This window comes from Eretmochelys imbricata, chromosome 2 (genome assembly GCF_965152235.1).
Source record: "Eretmochelys imbricata isolate rEreImb1 chromosome 2, rEreImb1.hap1, whole genome shotgun sequence".
Classification (NCBI taxonomy): domain Eukaryota; kingdom Metazoa; phylum Chordata; order Testudines; family Cheloniidae; genus Eretmochelys; species Eretmochelys imbricata.
The window spans coordinates 195,203,748-195,218,174 of record NC_135573.1 but is presented as its reverse complement, the minus strand read 5'-3'; the positions used below and the strand labels follow the sequence as shown (position 1 = coordinate 195,218,174).

Below are 14,427 nucleotides of genomic sequence, written 5' to 3'. Positions count from 1 at the left end.
TAGGGTTCTTATTCTTCTGCAGGCCTCTTCCCATCCGTTCCTCCTTCCCACAGCCCCTCCTTGGCTACTTTCTGCAAGTCCCACCCATACTCCTGCACCCCGGCACTGGAGAGGCTCACCAGCAGCTATGGCTGCTCTCTCCAGGTTTTTCACTCTGTAGAGGACCCCACATCAGATCTGACCTCTTCCCTGAGCTCTTTTACATCCCTGCCTTCCCTTTCCCAACACACATTGCTGCCAAGTTGTTTACAATTCCTACCAGTTCTTCTGGACTACAAATTCCAGAACACCTTGCCACTCAAACAGGCTTGAGACAAGCCAAAAAACCTTATTACCCAGGATAATCCTCCCCCACCCGCACCTTTGTGCTCTTTCCAAATTAGCAGAAGTTTACTGGGAAAAATTTGTTTAGAATTTCTTTCCACTTCCACTCCAACCATGATAGTTAATGGATAATCAGCAAAAAAGCAGCACAAATATAAACCCACATTTCAATTTTAAACAATTCGCTTCTGTTTTGTTTTTTTTTTTAAATTCTCTTTCCACCCCGTTGCTCTGCATGGGTCTGCTGCTCCCTTCCTCCTCCTGTCCCTTTTTTCTCCCCCTATGCCTCTGCCATCCTGTTATTCTCCATCTTCCTGCCTACTCTGCTCCTTCTCCCATTGCTGCCTTTCACTTACACACTTCCTCTAAATAGACTCCCCTCGTCGATGTCCCCAGGTGCTGATCTCATTGGCCAAAGAGCTGAGCAGGGGCAGGAGCCGAGACCCCTGCTACTCAGCACATTCTCTGCAAACAGGATCTTCATCAATTTACTTTGCCATGGAGTAAATTGGAAGGGAAAAAGAAGTTATCAGTAGAGCTGGTTGAAAAGTGCCAGTTGTTCTGCCCTGGAAATTTGGGAGTGCAGGGGAAACGGTGCACAGGGTGGGGGGTTAAATGAAGAAGAGTCCACTTTCAGGACAAAAGTTTTAACTGAAAAATTCCAACCAGCTCTAGTTCTTAGCCATAACTCTAGGATGGGTGGTCCTTTTGCAACCCTACCAATTGCCATACAAGGGGATTACTCAAGCCGTACGTCCCAATGCCTACACAACCCCAGAAGCAAGGGAAATGGACAGACTATGTGAAATATGGACAATATGATGTGGTTTAACACTTCTGTGCATCAGCAATTTACAAAGTTTATTTAAATATGCACCCAAAATACAGACTGACATTTGACAAAAACACAAACTCAGTTCTATAGTCACGTACCTCCAACAGAAGCTGGAATCCTTCTCTTTTCTTAATTTCATCTACTAGATATCTGTAAGTAAACACACAATGTTACAAGATGTAACAGAAATACAGGATATGCAGGTAGCAAAAAATTGTCTTGAACAAGTCTAGATTTCTTAATAGCAGAGCTTAAAAATAGTTTCTATCTGCTGTAAAAATACAACAGTTAATGGGATAACCAGCTCCCGAAAATAAGTAAAGACTGGAGCCAAGTGGTGAGTGATGGTGTAGACCAAATGCTGCCCACTTTCAGGGGGAGCAGAAATAGGGCCTACCTGTATTAGAATTGTGAGCTGCACTGATCCACCAATGTAGCAACTTTTTCCAACATTGAGGGCTTGTTTACACTTAAAATGCTGCAGCAATGTAGCTACACTGATGCAGCTGCGCCGCTGTAGCACTTAGTGGAGTCACGATCTACATCGACAGTGTAGGTACTCCACCACCCCGAGAGGCAGTAGCTTTGTCAACGGCAGAAGCTCTCCCATCGACATAGTGCTGTCTACCCTGGGAGTTAGGTCCACTATAACTGCGTCGCTCAGGAGTACGGATTTTCCACACCCCAGAACAACATAGTTATACTAACGCAAGTTGCTAGTATAGACCACGCCTGAGTTGTTCTCCATTAATAACTCACTTTCTGTTCCACAGCTGAAAGCTCTGTGCTGTCATCTCATTTCACTTCACTGCTTACTTCTGACATTTCTCTCAGTCCTGCCACTGCCCCCAGTTCTCTTACTCTCTCCTATTCTTCAGGAGCATGCCCCAGTGCACGGGGCCTCTCGCTCTCTCTCTCTCAGCAACCCCCCGGTATCCTCACAATTCCACTTTTACACAACAATATATATCACTGATGCACAATAATTCCTGGGAATTCTCCAACAGTGCACTAAAAGAAAAATTTCCTCTTTCACTAGCAGCAGAAACACACTAATGTAATAAGCGAAAATTGATCTGAACCAAAATCCTGGATCCAAAACCCCTCAAATTACAGAAATATTTGGATCTTGACCCAAACATACAGCAGGCACAAATCTCCACAGAATTCTAAATCAAAAAGGGTGGATTTCACCCCATCTGATTGTCAGAAGACTTTGGGTGTGGATCCAAAGTTTGCAGCTCAGTTCCATCTCTAGTCATAAAGGTAGTAATTAGAGCTGTGTGTGGAAGATGCAGGTTCCATTTTGCAAAGGATTTCAAAGTTTGGCTTTGTTCCAAATCATAATGAAAACTGAAAATTTTATAATTCTCCACAAAGGAAAACTCAAAAAAAAAACTGGTTTGGGTCAATTAAAACATTTCATTTTGATGGAATCAAAACTTTGCAACATTGGCTATTTTGTATTATATTATAACATTTTAAAAAAATTAAAACAAGGTCATTTCAAAACAAAAAATCTAAACATTTTGTTCCAAAAATGTTGAAATGGGACATCTCACTATTGTCGGAACTTTTTTCCACATTTTTCTTCTGAAACGAAACAGTGGTAAAATCAACCTGATTTTGCGACATGTTTGAAGTTCAACAGAACTGCATATTCCAATGCAATATGGTTCCATCAAAGTTTTTCCAACTGGCTCTAGAAGTAATGCACCAAGAGTAGAGATAGTCAAACTATTCATTGTGAACAATTTGTCCACATTTTGCCTTTTTTTTTTTCCTGTTTGTGAATTGTTCAGAGTTTCATTTGTTATTCATAATTGTTCAAACTATTGAGGCTGAAATTTTTTTGCATATGAGCTCTTTGAAAGTTGTTCACTGCCTGTATTTGTTATTCACTTTTACTGCTGTGCAAGTAGTCACCTTAGCCACATGGTATTGTTTCTGTGCCCTAACTCGATCAGTATAACTGTAATAAGGAGTGGAAGTGTGTGATCAAGTCACCCAGTATTTGATTTTCTGAAGTTAGGAGGAGCAACCCTGCCGGATTAGGAAATGGTTAGGACATTTAAAACCTTTTTTCCCCTAGACCACTTGAGTCAGGTCTTGCCTAAGACATCACTTCTAGAAAATTTTAACTATTGAATTATTACAGGCTGGGATCAGATTTTAAATTACAACTGACAGCCCGACCCCCGCACCTCACCGCCCGCTGCTGACAGCTGGAACCCCGCGCCTGGGGCTGAAGCATGTAACTTAGCTTCCCAGGGCCTGCTGTGGCATGAGGTCCCAAGCAATTGCCTTGCTTGCCACCCCCTAATATTGGCTCTATACTTGCAACCCCCTAAACCCGTCCTGTGACCACTAGCTTGATAAACATTGGTCTACAAAGTCTGTTTAATGTTACACAAGTTACCATCTCTATTTAGCTTATGTACACATATCACAAAGAGTACAATTTAAAAAAAATGCAGAAATGATAATCACAAAGCATTAAAACAGACTCCCCCTTCCTTATTTACAGCGTACACAAACATTAATTCTAGAAAAGAGTACCAGTTTTTTAAAATGCAGAAATGATCATTTTAAGTTGCAACAACAGCAATACTAATGGTAACAACAACACATAATATGCAGAAAGTACAGTACATAGCACAATGGTAGGTACAGCAGCACTCACATTTATAATGGCTAGAAAAAAATCTGACAGTTTGTGTTGTTTTAGATGAGAGGTTCTCTTCTTCATTGTGTGGTCATGGAGTTGCTTCATCATCAGCAGTTCAGAGGGGTCGGTATCAGGCTGTTGCTCTAAGTACTGAAGGAAGAGGTTTCCTGCTATTGCAGCATCGCAGTGAGAATTTTTTTCCATCAATCCTTCCTCAGCAGACTCTTCAGATACACAGTCGCTGTCAGCATGTAGTACAGTCTGTATGATTTTGGCATCATCCAATAAGGGATGGCCAAGGTAGTTAGTATCATTTTCAAGCCAATCTGCAATATCATCTTTGTCGACTTCTGTGCAGCCAGGAAGTCTGTGGAGAAGATCCACAAATGCACTGGTCTCTTCTTCAGCTGCCAGTGCTGTTGTTGCAGCTGCAAGGTCACTGTTCTGAACGTCAGCAATAACTTCAGGCCACAGATTTTTCTACAATTTTTGTAAGGTTGACCTGGAGATGTCTTCCCATGCTTCTGCAACCCCGTATACAGCTTCCGTGATACATTTATTTTTCCAGCGCTGCAACATATTTCCTTTGTTCTTAGCTGCTTCATCAGACATCAGTAGTCGATTAAGAAGATCCCGTTGATAGCGCTGTTTTAGACTTTCCAGGACGCCTTGGTCCATAGGCTGCACAAGAGAGGTTACATTTGGAGGGAGAAAAAAACCCAGAAGTTTGAGTCACCTTGGAAGGTGAGCCATCAGAGTGAGTGGTTGCATTGTCCAGCAGTAAGACAGCTTTCAATGGTGTTTGTTCAAATGAGCTCACATGCTTGGAACAAAAGTTTTAAAAAACTCGATCACAAAACAAAACACTGTCCATCCAGGTTTTTCCCTGTGATTTGTAGATGACTGGCAAAGCATCCATCTTTAAGCACACGCGGATTCATTGCTTTACCAATGATAATTAACGGGAGCTCGTATGTGCAACTAGCATTAGTACAGGCCAGGGCCGTCAAACGTTCTTTGCTCTGTTTGTAGCCAGGCACAGATTTTTCCATTCTGGCAGCAAGTCCCGTCACAGTTGTAAACTTGTTCCAGAGACAAGTTATGCTCAGCTAAGATACTTGCCTTTTTTTTTTTTTTTTTGGATAGTCAGAAATAACTCCTGAATCAGTAGACAGCTTTTCCCAGGTGACTGTTAGTTGTCGGATGTCATGACGCTTTTTAAATTGACTGAACCATCCCTAACTAGCACAGAAACATGGGTCCCCTTCTAAACCTTGATGAAAGCCTTAAGCCTTCTCACATAGTGAAGGACCACTAATAGGAATGCCTCTCTCTCTTGCCGGTATAAACTACAGATAAAGGGCTTCATCTAGACCAGCATCATTCAGTTTCTTCATGGTCTTCTAGTGTGCAGAGTTATTGAGTTATTCATGCAATATTTAAGAATTTGCTCTGCATTGTGTTTTCGATGTCCAATACTGTGCTTCTCCCAATGCTATAATTTTGGGCTATTTTTGCTAGTGACTCCTTTTTAAAATTTTATTAATAATCTCTAATTTAGCATCCAATGCCAGTACTACACATTTTTGTTTAGTAGCGTCAATCGTTTTACAAGACTGAAAACATGGCATGCTAACACTATCATGGAGGTGATGTCAATTTCCCATGATGCTGTGTGCGCGCGGGTGGTTCTGTTAATAAGAGCCGCCACATAATGGAGGCTCGGATAAACTGGGTTCTATGGTAATTATATGTTGCCATATTCACACAAAGTAATTACATGTGACATTTGCACGCACAGCCCCAGCTGCAAAGGTTGCAGCCAAATCCTTGTCAGGCCTATTTAATTGCTTCTGAGGCTAAGTCTACACTATCAATTATGTTGGCATAATGTATGTCCCTCAGGGGTGTGAATAAGCCATCCTCCCCCCGAGCGACATAAGCTACACCGACTTAGGCACCGGCAGTGACAGCACTATGACGCGGGAGAGCTTCTTCCGCCGACACAGATGCGGCCACTCATTGGGGGTGGATTAATGCAGCTGACGGGAGAGAGCGCTTCCATCAGCTTAGACCAGCTACACGAGAGAGCTTACAGCGGCACTGCTGCATCGGTGTAAGCTCTCTAGCGCAGCCATAGCCTGAGTAAAGGCACTAGGTAAGGGGTTTTGTGCGGCCCCTGCTGTGAATGGAGTGGTTGCATACTTCTATCTGTCTTTAACTACAGTGGCTCCAGGGAGTTCTCCTGGAGTTTGGAGAACATTGTTCCCATGTCACTGTATTGTTGTTAATCGCTGTGTCCCATTCCACACACAGAAATATTCCATACATCTAGCTACCTGCATTTATTGAATGTACTTTATCTCCGGTTTGTTCTGTCAGCAACTGCAAATTAGTAATGCCAGCATGAGTCTGTGTGTGCAGTCAGCATGATCAGACCCCATAAAAGTCCTTTTGCCAGGATTCTGGCCAGGGTCTGGGAATATTTCAATAAATCTGCCCGTTTGTTGCGATACTTAGGCATTTTTCTGCTTGTAACTGCTTTTACTGGTTATCGCCACATACAGTGAGCACAAATAGAGGGAGGAGGAAGAAATCTGTCAGAACACCAACTTTGGGCCCTGTGTACCTGCCAGAGGAAAGTCCCAATATGGGCACCACCAGCACAGTTTCATTGTCACAGTCTGGCACTTCAACTGAGATCCTGCAGAGATTGTTTATCCAGGGGCTCAATAAAGAATACCTTAGAGAGCATACATTTTTCAAAGCAGAGCATGGGGAGTTGCCGTGTTGTTTGTGGTTAACCAGACTTGTGCATGTGACTCATTACCCTTAGTGTATATCCATATAACCCGATTGCCATGACAAAGTGCTGATGTCAGCTCTGAATGCTGTATCTAACTGCATGCTGCTGAGATCCTTCCACCTGTCTTATCAAAATGAAGCCAGCACTGAATCTCTTTTTCAAAGTCCATTTAGATCAACAGTTATGTTCGCATTATAGTTTGCCACCTGGTCACCATGATCAACCACAGAACTGTTCAGGTTGACAAACCGAAGCATAGAATAAAGAAAGATGCTTTATCATTATTGCACCAAGGATTAGACTGATTTTATTATGGGCTCGTTAGCAAACTGGGCAAAGACCCACCATGCCTCTGGAGGAGATATTTTTGTGGACTTAAGTGAAACAAGTTTGGTGACCGTGACTACTGGCTAGATGACATTTGTCCATATCATAAAACTACAGCACCGAGCACAACAAACAATCTGCTCAGAAGAGGTCCTAGACTGGAATAGCCAGTGTTCCCTCATTCATTTAAAACAAAACTTTACACGAAAACACAACACCAGTCCTTGTTTTTGGATGACCTAAAATGAGATCACCTTGTTTTTGAAAGAGGTTAGCAATTTTAAAATAGTGTTAGCAAGACAGTTTGCATTGTAGAATAGCTCTCCCCCCCATGGCTAGCATTTTGTCTTTTTTTTTTTTTTAAATCACCCACTGAAACAAGGTTAAAAGTGGTGTGTCACTGACATCTGATGTTTCTCTGACCACTGTTCACAGCCAAAAAATGGAGCCACTAGAAAATCCATCACTCTCGATTTCTAATGTCTGGTCCATTTGGCACCAGTGGTGTAATTTTCATCCTACATCTTTCCATCATTGACAGTGGAACTGTATTTTTATTATCCCTGGACTGTGGAATCACAGAAGGGGCAGAGTCCTAGTACAACAACTTCATAACAGAGCAGAAAAAACACGAAGTATTTGAAATTATTAACACTGCAGAAAATGAGGGGGATCCAGTAGTGAATGAAGCTAGGTTTCAGGAGGAGGGGTGCCTTTAGAAAAGGAATCAGACAGAAGTGATACGAACTGTGGAGATGATGGTCTAACACAACATCCAGATGTGATCGCAATCTTGTGACATATTCTAAAATGCAGCTTATTCCACAAAGCAATAAGGGAATCTAATTATTTGCCACCAGGACTAAATGTAAAGAAAATAATCTCCGAAGTGATCAGCTGAGCACTCTGTCATAAGTACTTTAAAAATAAGTCCTTTCAAGTAAATAGCTTAGGAGCACTCTGATTTGATCTAAATGAATGCTATGAAAACACGATTCACCTCTTTAAAAAAAAAAAAAAAAAAAAAGGAAGAAATCAATGCAACGGCCAATGGGCAGAGTTTGATGCAAAGGGAGCACAGAATTGCAATCAGATTAAAACCTTTGCAACTCTGCCTGGCAGTGGAAAAATTCTCACCTTCAAATTGTAAGGTCAATGGACTAGCTCCAGGTCATATTCAGGAACGCTAAAATATCATCTCTACAGCATCAAAGTAAACCCTACTGTAACATAGCAAGAAAAAGGCTGCACAGTTAGTCGTGTAGTTATGAAATCTGTTTTAGTGCCCAGGGAAACAGATGTCTCAGCTCCCAAGTGCCCGTGCCCATGCAAAATCAAGATAGCAAAGCAGCTACTGTACAGAATATCACTGGTAGCCGTTATCTGATTAAGGCAATTTCATTAAAAACAAAACAAAAAAACCCCACACTGTCACTTAGAAACACCACCAGCTAAATCCTAACTATCAAAGAAGGTATTGATCCCACCATTAATCTGTACATTCTCAGTCAGATGACCTGTGCCGGTGACCTTGATGCGGCTGAATCCTTCTACTGATAGCAGAAGGAACTGACGCGCTCTGTATACATATATTAACGGAGGGCCCTGAAGTGCACACAAGACTGCAATTTACTCAGAAGACTCTAGGGACATTTAAGCAGCAGAATCACGACAGTAGATTTAGTTTTCAATGACTTCCATCTAGCGCCACCTTTTTTCTGTATAATACACATATTTTTAGGCAATTAATGTTTTAGCTTTGTCTTTATATGGAAGTGTGGAAGAGGAACTGTCCCTTTAACTTGCACCATTGTAAACGCTAGGGTATTACTCTCTCTGACATGGTATTTGGCATCAAATTAAAAATAAAATATTAACATAGGTCTGATAAGTATTATTATTTATATTTATTATTTGTATTTTGAAGCCAAGGAGCCCCCGTCATGGATCAGGACCCTGTGCTAGGACCCTGTGCTGTACAAAAAGAACAAGAAAAAAAAAGGACATTTTGTTTAAACAGATTATTTTAAAAGATCAGTGTCCATGCAAAATAACCCATATAAATAATTCTCTTCCTAGAGCCTCTGGCAACACCATCTTGGAAGTGCTCATTGAGGGAGAATTTTACACAGTGCACAATGAGCTTATGGAACTTACTGATACAAGACAGAGGTCAAGAACTTAGCATGGTTCAAAAATAAAAAAGGATTGAAAATTTATAAGGATAACAAGAACATACAAAGATACACTAGTAGAGAGGTTTTGCAGGGATGCTTCAGGGAAGAAGCCAACCTCTAATTAATGGGGCTTAGAAAGAAAAATTCCCTGTGGACCAGGTATTCTATAAAATCCTGCTGTACGGTTTCTTGCATGTTCTTCTGAGGCACAAGATACAGGCCACCAATGGAGTATGGACTTGATGAAGCACTTGTGTGATCCATTATGGTAATCCCAACCTTAATTTTTAAATCCAGGTTCTGCACCTGACTTTCAAGAACATTATGGCTCATGCTCAAACATATTTTAAAAACAAAGCATTAATTTCAAATGCCTCTTGGAAGCACTTGCAAATGCTAGAGTGGTGGGATTTCTTGGCTACTGCAAGAAGCGAAGCCACAGATGCTAACACACTTTAAAAACGATGGCACTCTACATATTAAAACCTTGTCTGCACCAGGGAGTTGTAGGGGAAGGGGAGGAAAACCCACTCTCCCTACAGATGCCACCCCCAATTTGGTGGCATAAAAGAGCAGTAAAGGGGCTGCAGTGGCCCCAGGGAATTTCCCCAGCATACACTGTCTATGGCATGGAGCATGAAAGAAGGCAGGAGGAGAATGGTAAATTCACCTCCAGCTGGATACAGCACAGAATCTGGCCCAATGTGTTTTGGTATTAATGAAAAACAGCAGCGCTGATTCTAAATTAGATATCTGAAATAAAAAGGGTGTTCTTCACTGGACCACATCAGTTTCCAGATCACCACCATTAGGCCTGATACAGATTGATGGTTTCCCTTTAATTTGGGCCCTGAACTTTATTTTATCCCTAATTTATCAATTATTAGAAGATTTTAAAGTTACAAAGGTTTAAGTGGTTTCAGGATAGACCAGAGGTGGGTAAACTACAGCCCGCTGGCCACATCCGGCCTGCGGGACCGTCTTGCCCGGCCCTTGAGGCTGTCCTCCCTCCTCCACAGCCATGCCATTGCACGGTGCAATGCTCTGGGCAGCGGGGCTGCAGAGCCTGGCCTGACCCGGTGCTCTGTGCTGCGGGGCACAGCTGCCTCTCTTGGTGCAGCTGCACTGCCAGTCACCGGTGCTCCAGGCAGCGCAGTAAGGAGGCAGGGTGTAGTGGGGGATTGGATAGAGGGCAGGGGAGTTCGGGGGACGGTCAGGGGCATGGATAGGGGTCGTGGTGATCAGAGGGCGGGGAACAGGGGTTGAATGGGGGCAGGGGTCCTGGGGAGGCAGTCAGGAAGGAGAGGAGGGGTTGGATGGGGCGGCGGGGGGCGGTCAGGGGACAAGGGGGTTGCATGGGGTGGTGGGAGGCAGTTAGGGGCACAGGGCAGTTAGGGTCGGGGGGGTGGATGGGGCAGGAGTCCTGGGGGGGCTGTCAGGGGGCAAGAAGCAGGGAGGTCAGATGGGGGCAGGGCTAGGCCATGCCTGGCTGTTTGGGGAGGCACAGCCTCCCCAAACCAGCCCTCCATACAATTTCAGAAACGCAATGTGACTCTCAGGCCAAAAAGTTTGCCCACCCCTGGGATAGACAGTGTGCTGCAACATTGTTCTGGAAGCTTCACTCAATTAAAATAAAAAAACATTCAAATTTGAGATCAGGTACCTAGCTAAGGCAAGGGCTCGGTTTACTCTTTCCTCAAGTCCTGTAGTTCCCAATGCCTTCCATGTCATCCAGAACTTAAATGCATCTGGTCGTCTGCTACACTGGATAGACTTGTCTCCTGTGTCGTAGCTGACATCATAGAACTTGTCCTGCTGGAACAGGTAGGAGGCCTTGGCAGAGTAGCATTTCTTAAGCAGGTCCTATTTTAAAATAAAATAAGTTTAGACTGCTGCTGTGCATTTAAAAAAAACCCGTTGAGAGTTTCATAAGCAACATTATAAGTAGGAAATTCACTTTCAATTAAGAATGGATGTAGAATAAAAGCTTGACTACAGAATTTAATCTGGATTTGCAACTGTGTGTTTAAGTGGCAGCCATGCTGCACGTTTTCTAAGTAGATCATGAAGCCTATAAACATGAAACCTGGCTGAACATCTCATATAAAGAACACAATCCATTTTTTAAATTTCAGTGTGCCTGACTAAAGGTATAGTTCATATTTCATTTCTCCACATCTGTTGCAAGTTTGATTGTGAAATGGTACAAGGTGTCTGGCAACACTTTTATTAAAAGTCTCTATTTCTGTAACAGAATGTACAGGTTTTAATCTGCATTACAATACATCACAGATAACTCTCTTGAACTGGTAATAAAATAGAAGAAAATATCTCAAGACAAAATCCAAGGGATATAGAAGTGATACGAGTTACCTACCAACATACGTAGAATAAAATCTGTTAGGAGGATGAGAGAATAATAAAAGGGAACTACATTCCTCACTTCAAGTCACTATGTCTTCCTCCTTCTTTCCTTGTTCCTTCAATTCCCCTTCAAACTTTGGGCTATGGACTTGATTGAGGGGCACAAAAAGGGAGAGTACTCAAGGGGGCGTGTGTGGGGACTGGACACTATCAATACCACTAGCTTCCCAGAAGGGCCAGCAAATCACCACCCTGTCTCACCTCCATACTCGCCAGCAAAATTGACCTTGTAGGGAGGAAGCTCATGCTATCACCTTGGAAAAAGTGGTACCGTAGCTGCTCTCCCCTTGCTCTCCTCGGAATGGTAATGCTCCTCCTCCATACCCACAAGTTGGAGCAGTGGCTGGAAAACCACAATTGGGCCCTACATTTGTAAGATTTAAGAAAGCATCCTCTGTCCTTTTAGGAGATTGGAAGTCATGGTGACAAAGGCAAGCAGATGGAATCTTCAAATCAAACAAAAGGTCAGACACTGAGCCTTTTCCAATCCCTAAAGTTTCTTATAGTCTTATGTTCTTCTGAGTGGCCACACCAGCTACAGTAATCTACCTGTACAGCCATTGCATCACATTAAGTCAGTTTTAAGAAGAAAGCTTGCTCTCATGGGTGGACATCTAAGTCAACTAGCAGAACGGATAGTGCTACAGTTTGAAAAAGAAGTAGTGGTGTTCAAAAAAAAAAAGTGAGTTATTTGGTTTGGCTCCTACGGACTATGCCTCACAATTCTTTATAGTATTTCAGTTGTGAGGGTGAGGCAGGTATGGACACGGCGTTATCAAAATATAACATAGCTGCATTGCAGAGGGTGTAAGGAATCAGAACCTGCAGCACAGCCAGTCTCCAGGCAATCTGAGGAGCGGATCTGGCCTGTGGTAGGCTGCCTCATTGGCAATAAGAGTCAACAGACTAGTTCTTAAACCCAGCAGCAGCAGTTTGGTGGCTGCTCAAAGCATTAGCCCATGACTGTGATAGCTTCTGGCTTGGAAACAGCCCTGCCCCTGTTTTTCCTCATTCCATGTAACCTGGTTCTGGCCCATGGCTCCAATTACTGATGTCTGGCTCCTACTGTAGCCACCAGGGCTCACTCTTACTCTAACCACCAGTCAAAATCACCCACATCCCTATCTCTGACAGAGAGCATCAAAGGATATTAGTTCCCCTCATGTCATTCTTTCCTATGGAAAATAATGATGTCTATCACAAAAAGACCTAACATGGTGTGTAATGTTACTGCAAGCCATGGAAGGTCACTCGTGGAAGAGACGTGAAGAACACCAGTTATGGAAAAGGTAACTGTCTTACCTCAATTGGTGTGCGTGCTCGTCCGCCACATGCACCAGTGCCGGAAATTTTTCCCCTAGCAGTACCCATAGTGGGGAGCGCCCCCCAGAACCCCCTGGAGAGGCGCCTGCCTGGCACGGTATAAGGGGAGCTGCATGCTCCCCCCCCCCCCCCAGTTCCTTCTTGCCAGACAACTCTGACAGAGGGGAAGGAGGGTGGGATGTGGAACAGACATAAGCAACACATCTCAAAGAACACCAGTTACAGAAAAGGTAACTGTCTTTTCTTCTTCAAGTGATTGCTCATGTGTATTCCACAATAGGTGATTCCAAGCTATATCTGTTGGAGGTGCGTAGGAGTTCACAAGTTCCCAGGACGGAGGACAGCCCTGCTGAACCCGGCGTCATCCCTGGTTTGGGGAACAATCGCATAGTGCGAGGTGAACGGGTGAACCGAAGACCACATGGCGGCCCTACAAATGTCCTGGATGGGGATACAGGCCGCGAAGGCAGACAACAAGGCCTGCGCCCGAGTCGAGTGTGCCCTCACAATGGGTGGCAGGGGGACACCCGCCAGCTCATAAGAGGAACGGATGCACGAAGTGATCCGACTGGCACGCTCTGCCAAGGCGACAAACAGTTACGAGGACTTTCTGAACGGCTTGGTCTGCTCGAGGTAGAAAGCCAGAGCCCGCCGCACATCGAGCATGTGGAGACGGCGCTCCCCACTGGACGCATGAGGCTTGGGGCAGAGGACTGGTAGAAAAATGACAGAGACTGGCAGAGACCACCTTCAGTAGGAACACGGGGTGCGGGCGGAGCTGGACCTTGTCTTTATGAAAGACCATGTACGGCAGCTCGGAGTTCAGGGCCCTGAGCTCCAAGACTCGCTTGGCAGACGTGATTGCAACCAGGAAGGCCACCTTCCATGAGAGACGAGACCAGGAGCACATGGCCAGTGGTTCAAACGGGGGCCCCGTGAGACAAGCCAACACCAGGTTTAGGTCCCACTGCGGGTCCGGGGGTCTAGAATACGGAAAAAGACGGTCCAAACCCTTAAGGAACTGGCTAGTCATAACATGGGAAAATACCGTGTGCCCTTGCACCGACAGATGGAAGACTGATATGGCTGCCAGGTGCACCTTGACTGACGAGGACGCCAGGCCCTGGGCCCTCAGGTGGAGGAGGTAATCAAGGATAAGCTGGATGGGGGCGGTCACTGGGGGGAGACACCCTGGTCCACCACCCACCTAGAAAACCGGGACCACTTCACCAAATAAGCGTGGTGAGTGGAGGGCCATCTACTTTCGAGGAGGACACGCTGAACCTGGTCTGGGCACATCCTTTCCTCTCCACCTAACCACTGAGCAGCCATGCCACGAGGTGAAGATCTGCCAGGTTGGGGTGGAGGAGGCGGCCCTGGTCCTAAGAGAGCAGGTCCGGGGGGAGTGGCAATGGCCACAGCGGAGCTACCGCCAGGCCTGTGAGGGTCCCGTTCCAAGCCGGGGCAATTAGGAGGACCCAGGCCTTGTCCGTCTTTACCTTCTCCAGGACCCTGCTGATTAGCAGGAACAGGGGAAAGGCGT

General features: G+C 44.5%; 1 protein-coding gene across 1 annotated transcript in view; it reads right to left on the bottom strand.

The window, feature by feature from the left end:
- GADL1 (glutamate decarboxylase like 1) overlaps nt 1–14,427 on the bottom strand; it is a 78,268-nt gene that overhangs the window by 44,219 nt on the left and 19,622 nt on the right. Inside the window, exons 7-8 of the mRNA XM_077809303.1 lie at nt 10,801–11,000; nt 1,258–1,309 (exon numbers count right to left, since the gene is read on the bottom strand). Coding sequence (XP_077665429.1) covers nt 1,258–1,309; nt 10,801–11,000 — 252 coding nt within the window. The remainder of the gene's footprint in view (nt 1–1,257; nt 1,310–10,800; nt 11,001–14,427) is intronic.